Consider the following 14136-nt stretch of genomic DNA (forward strand, 5'->3'; position numbering starts at 1 on the left):
ACTGACAGCAGCCTAATGGTAGTGAATGTTTGCTGTTGAACGTGTGAGTGAGCACTCACTGTGCCAAAGATAAATGACTCTATCAGTAATAGATACATGAATGTGAACCAAGCTCCTCAGCTAAATGTACTGCCCTGCTCTCCTCCCTCTGTCAGATTCTCAAGCCTAGAAATCAATGTGCCACACGTGGCTGGCCATGAATGCAGGGTAGTCACAGGGGTGTCCTGGTGTCTGACTCAGGCTGGTGCTCAGTGCATCCCAGTCACCCAATGGCCGCACAGGGCAGGTGCTGCTGGCAGGAGCAGTCAGCAGTGAGATCCCAGCCCTGCCCCACCCGAGGGGTCAAACACCTCTTTGCAAACACTCCTAATCCTGTCTATAAAAACAAAACAAAGCCAAACAACGCAGGGCGGTTTTGGTTTTTCAGCCCTTTGATGGCATAAAGGAAGTGGGAGCGGGGAATCCTCTCTGCAGACCCACACATGAATCATGACTTTCTGTTTTGGTTCACTTTGGTGACGGGCTTTGTTTTCCCTGCTGCTACTTGTACCCTTGGCTTAGTGGTTTCCCCCCTCCAGACAAACACCACTTCTCTTCTGAAGGCCCCTGAGTTTTCCTTGCCGCTGTAGAGAGCAGAGTATCGCCCACCTACTCTCTGCAAAGCTCCCGGTTACAGCTGGGTGAAAGCTAGAAGGCAATGTTTTATTGTAATTTATGCCTATTTTCATGTGCTGAGCTCATTTGTTATGCACATTCTCTCGTTTCCTGCTCCCCGGCTCATTTTCACCAGCGTGTCTCCATGTTAATAAACTCAACCAGAGCTACATGGATCATTTCAATGCAAGTCACGCGCTCTGCATCCCCACTGAGCCCACAGCAGAAGGGCTCGTTTGCTGCCATGTTATCATTGACGTACCCTGTGCTGGAACTGGATGAACCGCGCAGGTTTTGGCGGCTCTAAGCGGCTGCAGCCCGGGAGGAGGTGAGGGCATGAGAGAAACGCAGCTTCTGTGGGAGCGGGAGGCAAAAGCGAACAAGGCTCCGCGCGTCCCCTGGCGGCCCTGGGCTGCCAGGATGATCTTTAATGAGTTCATCTTTAACGTACCAGCAGTTGAATCTCTAACCCTTGCGCGTGCTTTTATACAATTATTAGCTCTACAAATTTAGCCACAGGTGATCACAGATTCCATAATTAGCCAGGAAACCTGTAAAGGAAAAAAATACCCCCCGACCATTCAACACACAGGTGGATAAATGCACCAAGTTCAAAGGTTTTTCTTCTCTTTATTTAAACACAAATACATTTACAGCATGCAAGTAAGTTAAAACTATACGGCGTCTTCCCCAAACCGATCTTTCAATGCATCTTAAGCGTACTGAAGTTAAACCATCGTATTCCACAGGTAGAATTGTCCTCTCATGTCAAATTTAGGATCACACACAGCAGTGAGTCAGCAGTTCAGTTACACAAATAATTTAGTCGCTCACCTGAAATAAATATTATTTCACCGAGTTCCTACCCCTAAACCTTCCTGTAAAAAACCTGATTGGGAGGAACGTAAAAATAAGAACCAAGACTGCGAGTTTCAATAGCAGTGATGAACATTCCCTGTAGACTGAAGATTCATTTACAAAGAGCAGTCACTGTCCCGTCCAGCTGAGCTACAACAGCCAAACCTGAAAGCAAAGAGGTTTTTTGTTCTGTTTGTTCCTTTTTACACTTACAGAGGCAGTTCTTGGTAAACTCCAAACAAGGTTTAAAATAAAAAAGGTATAAATATAAAAAGGTGATGTATGCTGAGCTACAGATCGGTTACCAGTCATTTATTAAACACAGCAATGTTCAGCACCAAAACCCACAATGATCACACCTATGGAAATGAAACCCTCATTCACAGGCACGAGAAAAAAAAATCCTGCTTCATTTGGATGCATTTTAAAGAAAGTGGGGTTTTGCTTCTATGATTGCAAACCGACAGATGAAGGCCTGAACGCCTGGAGTCAATGCAAACAGATAACAGTGCCGTTCTCATTATGAGAAATGTCAGGTGAACAGCTTGCCTTCCTTTTCTTTCCTCAGTGCACTGTATTTGAACATGCTCTGAAACAACAAGTCTGGAGTGTTGGGCAGCCTTCAGCAACAGAAGCCTTAAAAGCTGAGAACTCCAAAAGAAATAACATTTCTGACCGACACACTCGACCTTTCAAAAACAAACTACGAAGAACTCAGACTAATGTAGATGTAGAAAACCAGCAGTTCAAGGTCTAAAGTCTGACTACGCTCCATCATAATGTAAGTATTTTCTCTAGTATATAGAAGTTGAACATGAATTGCCCTCTAACAGCCACAGGTCTGGGTCTCCCATCAAGAGAACTCCAACTAACGCTCAAAGCCATTTTAATCGAGCATGGAAAGCCATCCCAATTCATTCCATAACATTCAGTTCCTTCTTCCTAAAAGCCCTGATAATTAATTTCTATCCAGAGGCCGTTCTAAAAATTATAGTGGCTAAACCCTATGAATAAGTTAGGCAAATCAGGCTAGAAGATTTTAAAACCCAGATAGAGCTCAGTGGGAATATAAGAGCTCAACCGACCGACCAAAAAAACCCGTGTTTCGTTTCATAGCCGCTTTACAGGACTTTATTGCAAAGAGAAGAAAAAAGATCCAACAGCTACTACTCAGGACATTCCAAATACCTACTTACAAACGGATTACAAACACAATTCAGTGTAGTGCTTTATTTTTATTTCTAAACGCATCTCTGGGACTTCCAGATACATCCATTTTAAGCCGTATCCTTGATTAGGTGTATCTGAAACGGTTGCTGAAATTAATTGGAATTGGAAGTTAAAATTTTTTAGCCCTAAGTTCAGGACTGTGTATGCAGTGGAATATCGAGTTACATTTCAGATTGTGCTCATTCCACTAACAGCGAAAGTGAACCGTCACAGATAGAGACAAATGGACAAAAAAGCTCATTGGAATGAAGCAGAAAGTTTCCACTCCACCAGACTGCACTGTGTGTAGAATCGGGAACAGGACAGATGAGACAATCCATTGCCAAAGTCGTTTTTGTAAACTTCGGTTTACTCTTAGTACTGTACAGGATTTAATTCTAAAGCACCCGATAAACTGGCATCGAATCAGGTAACAGTGAAACAGCCTTGTTCATGTTGAACTCCTTAGTGCCTTATGGCAGTTGTCGTAAGCACACTTCAGTATTCTTACGCTGTACAAATAAGTTTAGTTCCAATGCTCTATGTAGCATCCCAAAAGAAAACCGTAATGTTATGCAGAGTGCCGCTCTAGTTCAGTGGGACACGTAGTGTTATGTGAAGTGATGGAAATGAAAATATACTCAAACACTGTTGCACATTCCCTAAGACAATAAAATGTACACAAAAGAAGCTAGAAAATTTGAACTAAGATTTTCTCCATGTACATTCAGCTTGGCACAGTGCAGGCTAAATTTAAGACATGAAAGACAAACGGTGTAATGAGCAGAGCTACACTTGAACTAACACGTCATTTCTCAAGACGCCAAAATTGCACTCTAGTTTTGTTTGTTTGGAGGGGAAGGGGGAATTCGTTAGCAGAATTTGTAGAGGGGAAAAGAGCTGTACAGGCCAGGTATAATTTATACATTTTCAAAAAATAATCCTACAGTCCCCAAAGGGAGAGAATATTGTCATGGAATGACTCCCTCTATGCGATATCCAATCCTCCTCACGCCGCATTAACCTCTCAGCAACTGTAAATGAGAAAAATACAGGAGTTAAATGTTTGTACTTCACAAGCCAAAAAAGCCAAGCTATTTACACTTACAGTACAGCCGCTATTTATACAGCTCTTAAGAGCTCAGTTCTTAAACCACTTAAATAAATGCTAATACAACATCTGCTTTAGAATGAGAAGTTACGCAACACAAAGCATTTAAGCAATGCTGGCTGTTACCAATACAAATTTACAGCAAGATAAGCTGACTGATACTCAAATAAGCAAACAAACCAATCCAGCCAATTCTATCTCGCCTCCATTTCCCACAGCTATCGCTGCTTCTCCAGGGAAGTGAGAACTGTCTGGGTAGCACCTACCCATCTAACAACTGCTGCTCTTTTGGAAGGACGAGGTGGGAATGAAGAGATTATTTAGCACTAATGAAGTTTCATTTTTGTAGGCAAGTCACAACTGAGTGACTCTCTCATCAATGAGCTGAGAACACCTACAATAAGTGGTTAAATGGCAGTGCCCAGATATTGAACAGCACATCATGTTTCTACTGTACCAGAAGTTCTAACCCAACCAGAAAGCCAGATGCTGGCTGTCTTAGTATTAACCCTCAAAAGAAAGAAAAAGACGACCACCGTTGTGCTCATAAGTGCTAAACTCAGCTTTATTATATAGCAATGTGTAACGTGTTCACACAGAAAAATCTATGAATGCTTTAAAACTGCCCAGAGGGACTCTGTGAGCCCATTATATGATGTCACTGGTTTCTTTTGTCATCTGGTTGTTTTTGTGGCGTTTTATTTTCCAACTTATCTTTCCTCACCCTGACAGTTTATCTACAAATAGTCCAAAAGTCCAAGTGTTAAGTCTCCTACTGAAATTCCCCACAATCAACAGTGAAAATTTGTTCTTTGAAGTAAGATAAAAGCTCAAAATTCAGCTACTTATTGCTGATTATAAGGGTACTTGAACCACTTGATAAAGAGGTATGACATTTAGTAGCCTCTCTCTCCTAACAAATCTAGGTAGCACTATTTTACCATGAACATCCACAAGCTTCGGGCATCTAAAATAAATCAGATCTATCAGACCTCCAGATGCCTCTGCATTGGACAAATAAACTCTACTGCCTTCAAAGTCACAGCAGCTGCAAGACTAGCTTCATCAAGCAAAAATAATAATCAAACATCCACAATCTGCCAGCTCCTTCGTCACTGAATGGAGTTGTAGCTCCAAATTAAATTATATTCCACTTCATCCTCTACGTTAAGAAAGGCTACTGAACAGAACCATGTTGCTCTATGTAGTTCTGCAGCCTGAGATTCTTCCCTCAATTAAAGCAAAAGACTTGACAAGACATTCAGCTAGCAAAAATAAATGAACAGAAATGAGATTAATATAAGCCACTCTGGAGCCATTCAAGAAGAAAAAGGCCAAGGAGTTAAGCACCACACGATCATGTTGGAAGGGTTTTCCAACTGAAGATACCGATAATCTGAACTAAGAGTTCCTAGAAGATATTCTTATCAGAACACTCAAAAGTGAGGGACAGAAGTAGCAGCAAAGCTTTTCTGATGATTTTTAAATGAACTACAGTGCAGAAATTAATGAAAAAGAGACCTATTTCAGTGAATTACACGTATGAGTACCTGCATCAGTTTAATGACTTATGAAATACAGGTGCAGTCTCAAGTTTAAAAGTGCACATATTGATTTCAATTACTATAGCTGTATTTTAATTAGTACATTTAAATTTAGGGGACAGAGACATTACTTCATCCATTAAACACCTGCAAATTACCAACACGCAAAACACAATACACAGTTGCTAAGAAACAATGTATAAGAACATTGTCTTATATACATAAGGGTCTTCTTTATTTTATTACACAATGTTTTTCTAAAGGGAACTACAAAAGCAAACACTAGCAAGCCAGAATATTTCCAAATATTAGCTATTTGCTGTGGCTGGTAAAAAAAGAAAATACATACATATATATATATATATATATATATATATATATAAGCCAATAGGATATTGTTATTTTGTTCTAATGCAACAGAACTCCAGCATTACTGTTCGACAATAAATGTTAGTTGCAAAACAAAAGCAAATGCATTAATCAGATGTACACAGATATTGATTCTCCTACTATAAATTCTGGGGAAACAAAACTTGATGACTATTTACATGATTTTATGCAGAGGAACGGACAGCAATGAAGCTAACAGAGAAGCAGTCCAGTTGTACATTTAAAACAAATCCTATGAGCCAAACTTACACTTTGTCCTGCCGCCCTCCACCTCCGCGCAGTGCAACTGGCTGGCTGTTCTGAGTGAATGCACCTCCCCCACGAATTGCACTTGGATGAGTTGGAGAAGCTGCTGGATGTTGGCCAGGACGGATGGGCTTAGCTGCATGAAAAGAGACATGACTTACAGGTTTGTATGTAACACTGTCATCATTCAAATTTATTAACGCTTTATTTTACAGTGAGCTAAAAGTGGTAATAAAAATTGAATGAAAACAAGTTGAGGGAGATGATGTTTACCAAACTTATCAGATTAGTACTGAGCACTGAAAAACAGACATGGTGTTCCTTTTGTTGTCCCTACTTATTATCTTCACATGTATTATCTGCTCCACCTAATGGATGTCCTTGTAAGAGCACAGTTTCTTGTCAGGAAGAACTCAACTCATCACTTAAGTTTTATGAGCTTTATGTTCCTGTAAAGAATTCTAGCCCACCTCACTCCCACCACTAGTCAATGCTGTTCTGCTAGCAGCTCTGCAAATGGATTACTCCAGGCAAAACTCCCATATAGACTGCACCAGGCACTACTTACAAGCACGCATTACAATACTTGCTATATTTCTGAGCTCAAAGTAGTTTAGACAAGCAATTCACATGCTGCATGTGCTTTCATAAACTAAAACCGTTTGCAACAACCATTGCACCAGCTCCTAATCTCATGAAGTTCGGACATATTAGAATCATAAAGGTTGGAAAAGACCTTTAAGATCTAGTTTAACTATGCACCCACCACTAACAATGCCTACTAAACCCTGTACCAAATCTACATGCTTCTTGAACACCTCTGAGGGCAGTGACCCCACCACTCCCCTGGGCAGTTACCAGTGAAGATGATACCCACCTCACCACAGTCTCCTTCCTTTCAGACAGTTATAGAGAGAGATAATGTTTCCCCAGAGCCTCCTTTTCTCCAGGCTAAACAATCCCAGTTCCCTCAGTCACTCTACCTACACCTTGTGCTCCAGACCCCCTCACAGCTTCATCGCCCTTCTCTGGACATGCTCCAGGGCCTCAGTGTCTTCCTTCCAGCTCAGGAGGCTGAATACTCTGAGGTTAACTGGTCTGACTATTCAAGACTGATGTAAAGAAGACACTGAGAATTTGAACCTTTTCTTAATCCTCAGTCATGTTTTCCCACTGTATCCAGTAAAGGATAGAGATTCTCCCTGGCTCTCCTCTTACTGTTAATATATTTGAAAAAATCTTTTTTTGTTGCCTTTTACTACAGTGGCCATGTTGAGCTCACCACTGAGCTTTTGCCTTTCTAGTTTTCTCCCTGTGCATCCTATCAACTTCTTTATGCTCCTGATCACCACGTCTCCCCCTCAAGTCCTTCTCTGTTCGTGAGCAGCAGGTCAAGCAAGGCACCTCCCTTGGTAGGTTCTCATAACAGCTGTATCAGGAAGTTATCTCCCATATGCTCTAGAAACCTCTGACTGCCACCTCTGCCCTGTGTTGTATTTCCACCATTCATCAGGTGGAACTTGTAGAGAGTTCAAATCCCTCATGAGAACAAGGCCTGTTGATTGCATGACTTCTGCCAGTTGCTCACAGAACACCTTTCCCACCTCTTCATCTTAGTGGGGGGTCTGTTATGGTCTTCTCACCGATCCTCACCCACAGGGACCTGACCTTATCATTCCCAGCCCCAAGCTCTACAACATCAAAACAGTACAATACAGAGAGCCATGTCCCCGCTCCTCCTTCCCTGCCTGTCCTTATTGAACATGTATTTAGGTCTCAGCAGACAGTTTTAGCTATAAAGCAACTACAGGTAGCAGCTACATCAGAGATACACTTCTCAATTTCTGCTCATTAAGAAACTGACCTCCAGTAGCACAGGCCTACTTCAATTAGACATTTAATTACAGGAGGCTTTATTCCTGTGATAAACTCACTAGAGAACTGTTTTGTTGTCTTAAAGATCACTCAAGGCAAAGATAAAGCAGGAAAGCACCAGTCTTTGCATCACCACTCAGTGCATCCCAAAAAATGAAATCCAGTCCCCCCGCAAAAACCACTTCAGTCTGCAACAGCTCTTGATGTGCCTATAGAACACAGGTTCAACTCTAGCTCTCGTTTCAGTTGCATTTGTACTTAAGGAAAGAGTATTGACTACTGAAGATCTGATCAAGGACAACAAAAAGGCAGGACCAAAAAGTTCCTGCTATGAAGTAAAACTAAAGAAAAACACAGGCTCAGGTACATCCCTCTACGGGTCTCATACCCTGCTAGCCCTCCGTATTTGACAGCATAGCAGCAGGTGGGAAGGAAGACCTTCCCAGCTTACACAATGGATCACAGAAATGACCCATTTGATACAAAACATAACTAAACACACATTCAGTCCAACTGATAACCATAACAGAACTTGCAGAACAAAACACACCACGTTCACACGAGTGGATCCAACTAAGACTAACACACAGAAATAAATCAGAAGTGATGGAAGTTTTAAGAGCCAGTGGATTCTTTACTAACCAATCTGTGCAGAATGTCCTCGTCTGGCCATATTTTTGGATCTTACAGCTTCCTTTATACGGTCTACTTCCTGCTGATACCGTTTGCGATCACGAGATGCGTTCTCTTTGGCTTCCTTCAATGCAGACTCCAAAGCTTTAACTCTTTCAGCTGTAGCCCTAAGTCGCTTCTCCAATTTAGGAAGCTCACAGCGAAGATCGGCGTTATCACGTACCAGCTACAAAAACAAAATCCATTAGTTTCTTGGTTTTTCTCTTCATGGGTAGATCCAATCAACATGTAATCCCCTGCACAGGAATACTGTCTAGTATGTATAGTACAGTAGGGCACCTATCCTAGTGTGCTCAAACTTCTAGTAAATCTAATAGTTGAGCACTAAGACTGTCATTTGAAAATCTGTTACTGTAAAAGAATATGCTGTCCAACACAGACACAGCCAACATGCTGTCACGGACAAGCAGGCATCCCCCAGATAGAGACACTGACTCTTAACACCAGTTTCAGTCTTCATTGGTTTAAATGCAACTGTTTCATTGGTATCTATTGAATTATTTTATAGGAAAACTTTAGCCTACTGTTTTATATCAAGAAATACATTCAAGACATCAAAACAGTTCAGAAGTTACTTGATGAACTATGTGCCACCTCCAGGATAATGCAGCTTAAGTAGTCTGTTAGCTTTTGATTAAACTTGAAATTCGGTCTCACTGTACCTGCTTGTGAACCTTTGTAAGCTGTTCAAGATTATTCTCAAGAAAAGAAATCTTCTGCTTTTGTGCAGCACTGCCTCCTGTATCATCTGAGTCTATCTCAGCACTCTGCAGCAACAAAGAAAAGATACTGAGTACAAATCTGAAGGTACACATTAAAATCAAACCAGAAGAAAAACACAGATCAATTCCAAACTCAGTTTTAAACTGAAATGTGTGCAATGATCTGAGAGACACCAAGTACCATTACAGCACCAGATTACCTTTTTCACTCTAGTAGCCAGATCTTGAACAAATAGCTTCCGAAGATTGTGGAGAGTCTGAAGTTCTTTAGCCTACAGTTGAGGTGGAGGAAAAAAAAGAATTATTTCTGAAGGAAAATAGCAAGTAATTCCATTTCCTTTGAAATACATTTTGATGAGCTTACCACAGTCTCTTCCAAGCCCTTTAAATCTTGCCTTGCTTGCTCCCGTCTGTCCTGCATAACCCTAAAAGAGAATACATTCATACTAAAGCATCTGAGCAAAATAGAAATGCTTTAGACTAGAGTGGTTCAAATGGTTCAAATGAAAAACATCTATTTTTCAGCTGAAGTCCTCAGGATTATGGATATAATCAACTGATGACACAACAACTCAAACTGACATGGAACAAAGATGGAAGCTGCCAACTGCAAAGAGAGAACGCTTCTAATACTGAAAGGATACATACAAGTATTATAAGCTAACTAAATTATAAAGTTCTAAAATGAGCAAAGAAAGATTTTTCAGAATTAAGTTCAGCAACATCAGTGAAAATTTTGTTCTACCAAAGCTCAGTCATCCGTGAATGTGTTAAATATCAAGTGATGGATTTGAGATTTTCTCTTTTCGTTCCACCACCTCACCTCCATTACATCTGCCAAAGCTTGCACCATAAGCTACAGAACCAGTTTCCAGGCATATAACCCAACAATATTGCTCTGCAGATCTCCTGTCTTCCTACTAACTGTGAAAGCATTCATTGCACTGCTAACACTCTGGAAAGTTCTCTCAATCCAGCCACATTACTGGATCATAGTTAAACGACTAAACATCTGAGATGATCAAATATGCTAAAGAATCTGTCAGCATTCTATCTGTTTTCCAGACCTCACTGGAAAAGTAGCTGTAGACGCCTTATACAACTATTTAGGTCAATTAAATGTGAATAGTCAGCATTATTTCTGGTCTGTCCTTTGCCAGCACATTTCTGATGCGCAATGGAAAATAACTGAAGGAGGAAGACACAATATCAATTGAATTTTTAATGTTTCTTGCAGATCCTTGGAAGAGCAAAGTTTCTAACACAGCAAGTCCCTTTAAGAGATCAATGCTGTATGTTTCTTTTGCTAGCCTGCAAAACAAAATATGAAACAAACATGCGGTATCTTCATTAAATATTCTACAAGAAAATCTATTGCAACTGACGGTGAAAGGTATATGGAATAAATAAGGTGGACTTGTAAGACCACACTACTATTCAAATTTCAGTCAATTCAACCATCAACGTATTTCACAGCAAATGTCCTGAAAAGAATGTGCTTATTATTGCTTACTAATACAGACCAATCAAGTCTGTTTGTTTGCATTTCTACAGTTTAACTCAGAACTACCTAACTAACTAAACCACACAAGAACTGGAAGCTGTAAAGATTTGTTATAATGTTAATGCAAGTCCCTTCTAACCTTACAGCAAGCAAAACTTAGCTGTAAAAATGGGAAATTAACTGCTCCACCCTGTAGGACATGAACACTCAAAAATACCAGGCCTTTTGTCACAAATACCATGACACCCTTACAACCTTCATTATTTTACTTCCAGCTTTATATACTAAGGTGGTGAAAAAGTTTCTAAAAAGATTAATTTCAAGGTGCCTCTGGAGCCTCCCTTTAATAAGCATATTTATCATGTAGTCAACACAACTTCATCATCATATGAGGTTACTAGTCATAAAGGAAAACCTCCTCCACACACTTGTTTTATGTGTCACTTACGTAAGCTCATGGAGTTTTCTACTTTTCTCCTGATCGGTTGCTTTCAACTTCTCATGCTCAACTCTAAGACGTTCCTGTTCAAGCATCATCTTCTGATTTTGGCTGAAGACGAAGTAAATAATCAGATATATTTTTAAAAGGATGGGAAAGGAATATATCTTGGATATCTATTTAAATTAAGTTAAAGCAGAAAAGAACTTTTTTTGTATCACTATCATGACAGGCATCCAGAAATCCATTTAACTGCAATCCAAGACAAGTTATCAATAATTAGAAACTAAGGCTTCTGCTATGTTGTCACAGTCAAGTTAATCTACTGTAAATGACATCCAGTAAAGTGACAGAAATAAGGTACTGCTGAAGAAAAACCTCTGCCACTTCTCTCCCATCCTACCGTCCTTCTGTACTTGCCCAGTCTAGAGACATTTACTATTACCAAAATGATGATAATTGCTTACTCTTGGAGTTCAGTGATAAGTTTCTCCTTTGCGTCAACTTCATCTCGTAGGCTACTGATCTGTTTCTGATGTGTCTCACGATGGCTCTGAATCTGCTGTTCCACAGCTTGCTGTTAAGAAAAAAACAGCATGTATTACGCTTGCAGAAGTTGTTGTAATTTGTGCTGTTTAAAAAAAAAGAAAAAAAAAAAAAGAAAGAAATTAACTTACCTTGACTTCATTTGCAGTTTGAACCTTATTTAAGTGCTCTTTCTCCATTTCATGGACTTTTTCTAGAAATGGGAGAAAAAAAGAAGACTTTCAAGCCAGGCATCAAAGCTAACACAAGAAGAATGAAGGCAGTTCCCTTTTCCTCCATTCCCACACCTTAGAATTTGGAAGTTGTATGTCTGTATGTATCAATTACAATCACTAACATCTTTAATCCTACTCTTAGTAGCTGAACACAGCAAGTATACATTCCTGTTGACTAATTCTTTAAGTTCCGTACCAAGAAGCTACCTTACAGCTCTGTCCTTCCATCTAGACTGACCAATTTCCTATTTATTGTTACTTATTTCAATTGGTGTGGAGGATGGACAGACAGACTACAAAATCTGTTCTTACCTTGCGCTCGCAATTGAACTAGCTCTTCATTAAGAGAATCCACAGACTCCTCCAGCTGTCTCTTTTTCTGTTCCACGTTCTGAAGATATTCAGTCAGTGACTTGATCTTGGCTTCATGCTTGTAGAATGAAAAGATTCTTTTACTTCACAAATAGGTATCATGGAATTAAATCTATATAAACACACTGTGCTTTTTTTGGCAGGGAAAAGAGATGTGTTTGAAGACGTAAACCAAAATATAAAGAAATTGAACCGCACATGTAATAACAGTTTTGGTGGTAGTCAGGAGTCACGCTGCTCATCCACTCTAACAACCACAATAAAGCAGCCAGTCATGCACGTAAAACTACTGTAATATCACTGTGCTAATGCTGTCTCTCCCACTTCCCACTTCCAACTTGACATGCTAGAGCAGAGCACAAGATAGGTGAGATCTGTATTTGTAAAGGAACCCATGACAGAGAACGTAAAGGTACTAGTATTAAATACAAATGTTACAAAAATACTATCAGGCTGCAAACATACTATGGAAATTCTAACATCCTGTCACACAACTACTCAAAAGCACCCAAACTTCAGAGAAGACTAAGGATACAGCTGAGTCCTGTAAAGAAACGCTTACCTGAGAAATACGGAGTTGACAGGCAGCCAACTCCTTCTCATTTTCTTCCATTTTCTTATTGCTTTCAGCCTGTGTGCCTTCCAACTGTTTGCATCGTTTTACCATTGTTTTTACTTCTGATTTCATTTTGCTAATGTACAGCCTTGCGACTGTGAATTCTTCATCTATCATGCCAGTTCCCTCCGGCTGCTAAAATTGTGGAATCACATTTAGAAAGCTTAGGTAAAGAGACAGAATTCAAGATGAGGTAAAACAACTTAGTGCCTAGCATCCTGGCACTCACCCCAACCAGTAATCACAGCACTCAGGCATCAAAAAGAACTTAAATGAATAACCTGGAAGCGTAACATGCTTAAATGGTTACCTTCAAATCCCTTAGAAGCTTAACTGTAACAAACCTGACTGAAGTATTTACAAGTTGCATCTTCAGGTTAACACAAAAAATTATCGACTAATCTAACCTAGGCTCTTGAAAGTAATTATTACTTTTGCTGTTATTGTTTTCCTTTCCTAAGCTATTTTGTTTGCAAAAAGGTAATACGTCACTCACAGCACTGCCTGTCCTATGGTCATCTTCTAAATTAAACTTTATTTCAGTTACATGTTCCACACTTAAAGTAAGTAACCTCCCTACTGCCACTGCAGGTCCAAGACAATGCCATTGAAACTGTCAAGGACCTAAGAAAAATATGAACAAAAACACTATTTCAAATATCATACCTGTTCCCTCTAATTTTTGCATAATCAATTTCTATTTGGGACCTGGTAAATCACAAAAAAGCAAGAAATAACCTAATTCTAAATTTACTAACACATAAGGCTTCCCATGGTGGTTATTTTTACATTACTATGAAACCTCATCCTACCCAACCACAGTGCATGTGTGCAATACATGGCACTAAAAACTGCATTGACTAAATCTTACCTTGACATCATTATTTCCTACTGCAATTCCTATTTCTGCAAGATCTTTTAGTAAGGAGGCCATCATCTCCGTTGCTCGTTTCTTCTGATGGTTAGTCATTTCTTTAAGCTTTTGAAGCTCTGCATCTATACTAGCTAAAGTAACCTACAATAAAAATAATTACATTTTAATAAACAATACGTGCATTTTTAGATTAATTTTTTTTTATTACATAATATTGCAACATCAAACCATGCACCCAAGTTCTGGGAGTCTTTAAGAACTACTATTA

General features: G+C 39.7%; 1 protein-coding gene across 2 annotated transcripts in view; it reads right to left on the reverse strand.

Moving 5' to 3' along the window:
• Positions 1–1264: 1264 nt before the first annotated feature.
• Positions 1265–14136, reverse strand: part of KIF5B (kinesin family member 5B) — a 31698-nt gene continuing 18826 nt past the window's right edge. Inside the window, exons 15-26 of one of the 2 annotated variants that reach the window (XM_085538869.1) lie at positions 13866–14009; positions 12941–13126; positions 12319–12436; positions 11923–11984; positions 11713–11822; positions 11255–11356; positions 9667–9727; positions 9503–9574; positions 9243–9347; positions 8530–8746; positions 6016–6148; positions 1265–3755 (exon numbers count right to left, since the gene is read on the reverse strand). In XM_085538869.1, the coding sequence (XP_085394995.1) occupies positions 3749–3755; positions 6016–6148; positions 8530–8746; positions 9243–9347; positions 9503–9574; positions 9667–9727; positions 11255–11356; positions 11713–11822; positions 11923–11984; positions 12319–12436; positions 12941–13126; positions 13866–14009 (1317 nt within the window). In that variant the 3' untranslated portion in view covers positions 1265–3748. Of the gene's footprint in view, positions 3756–6015; positions 6149–8529; positions 8747–9242; positions 9348–9502; positions 9575–9666; positions 9728–11254; positions 11357–11712; positions 11823–11922; positions 11985–12318; positions 12437–12940; positions 13130–13865; positions 14010–14136 lie in introns of both variants that reach the window. The other variant, XM_085538868.1, reaches the window with a different exon arrangement.

The sequence above is a fragment of the Coturnix japonica genome, chromosome 2 (assembly GCF_054131305.1).
Source record: "Coturnix japonica strain WE chromosome 2, WE-NBRP24, whole genome shotgun sequence".
NCBI lineage: Eukaryota > Metazoa > Chordata > Aves > Galliformes > Phasianidae > Coturnix > Coturnix japonica.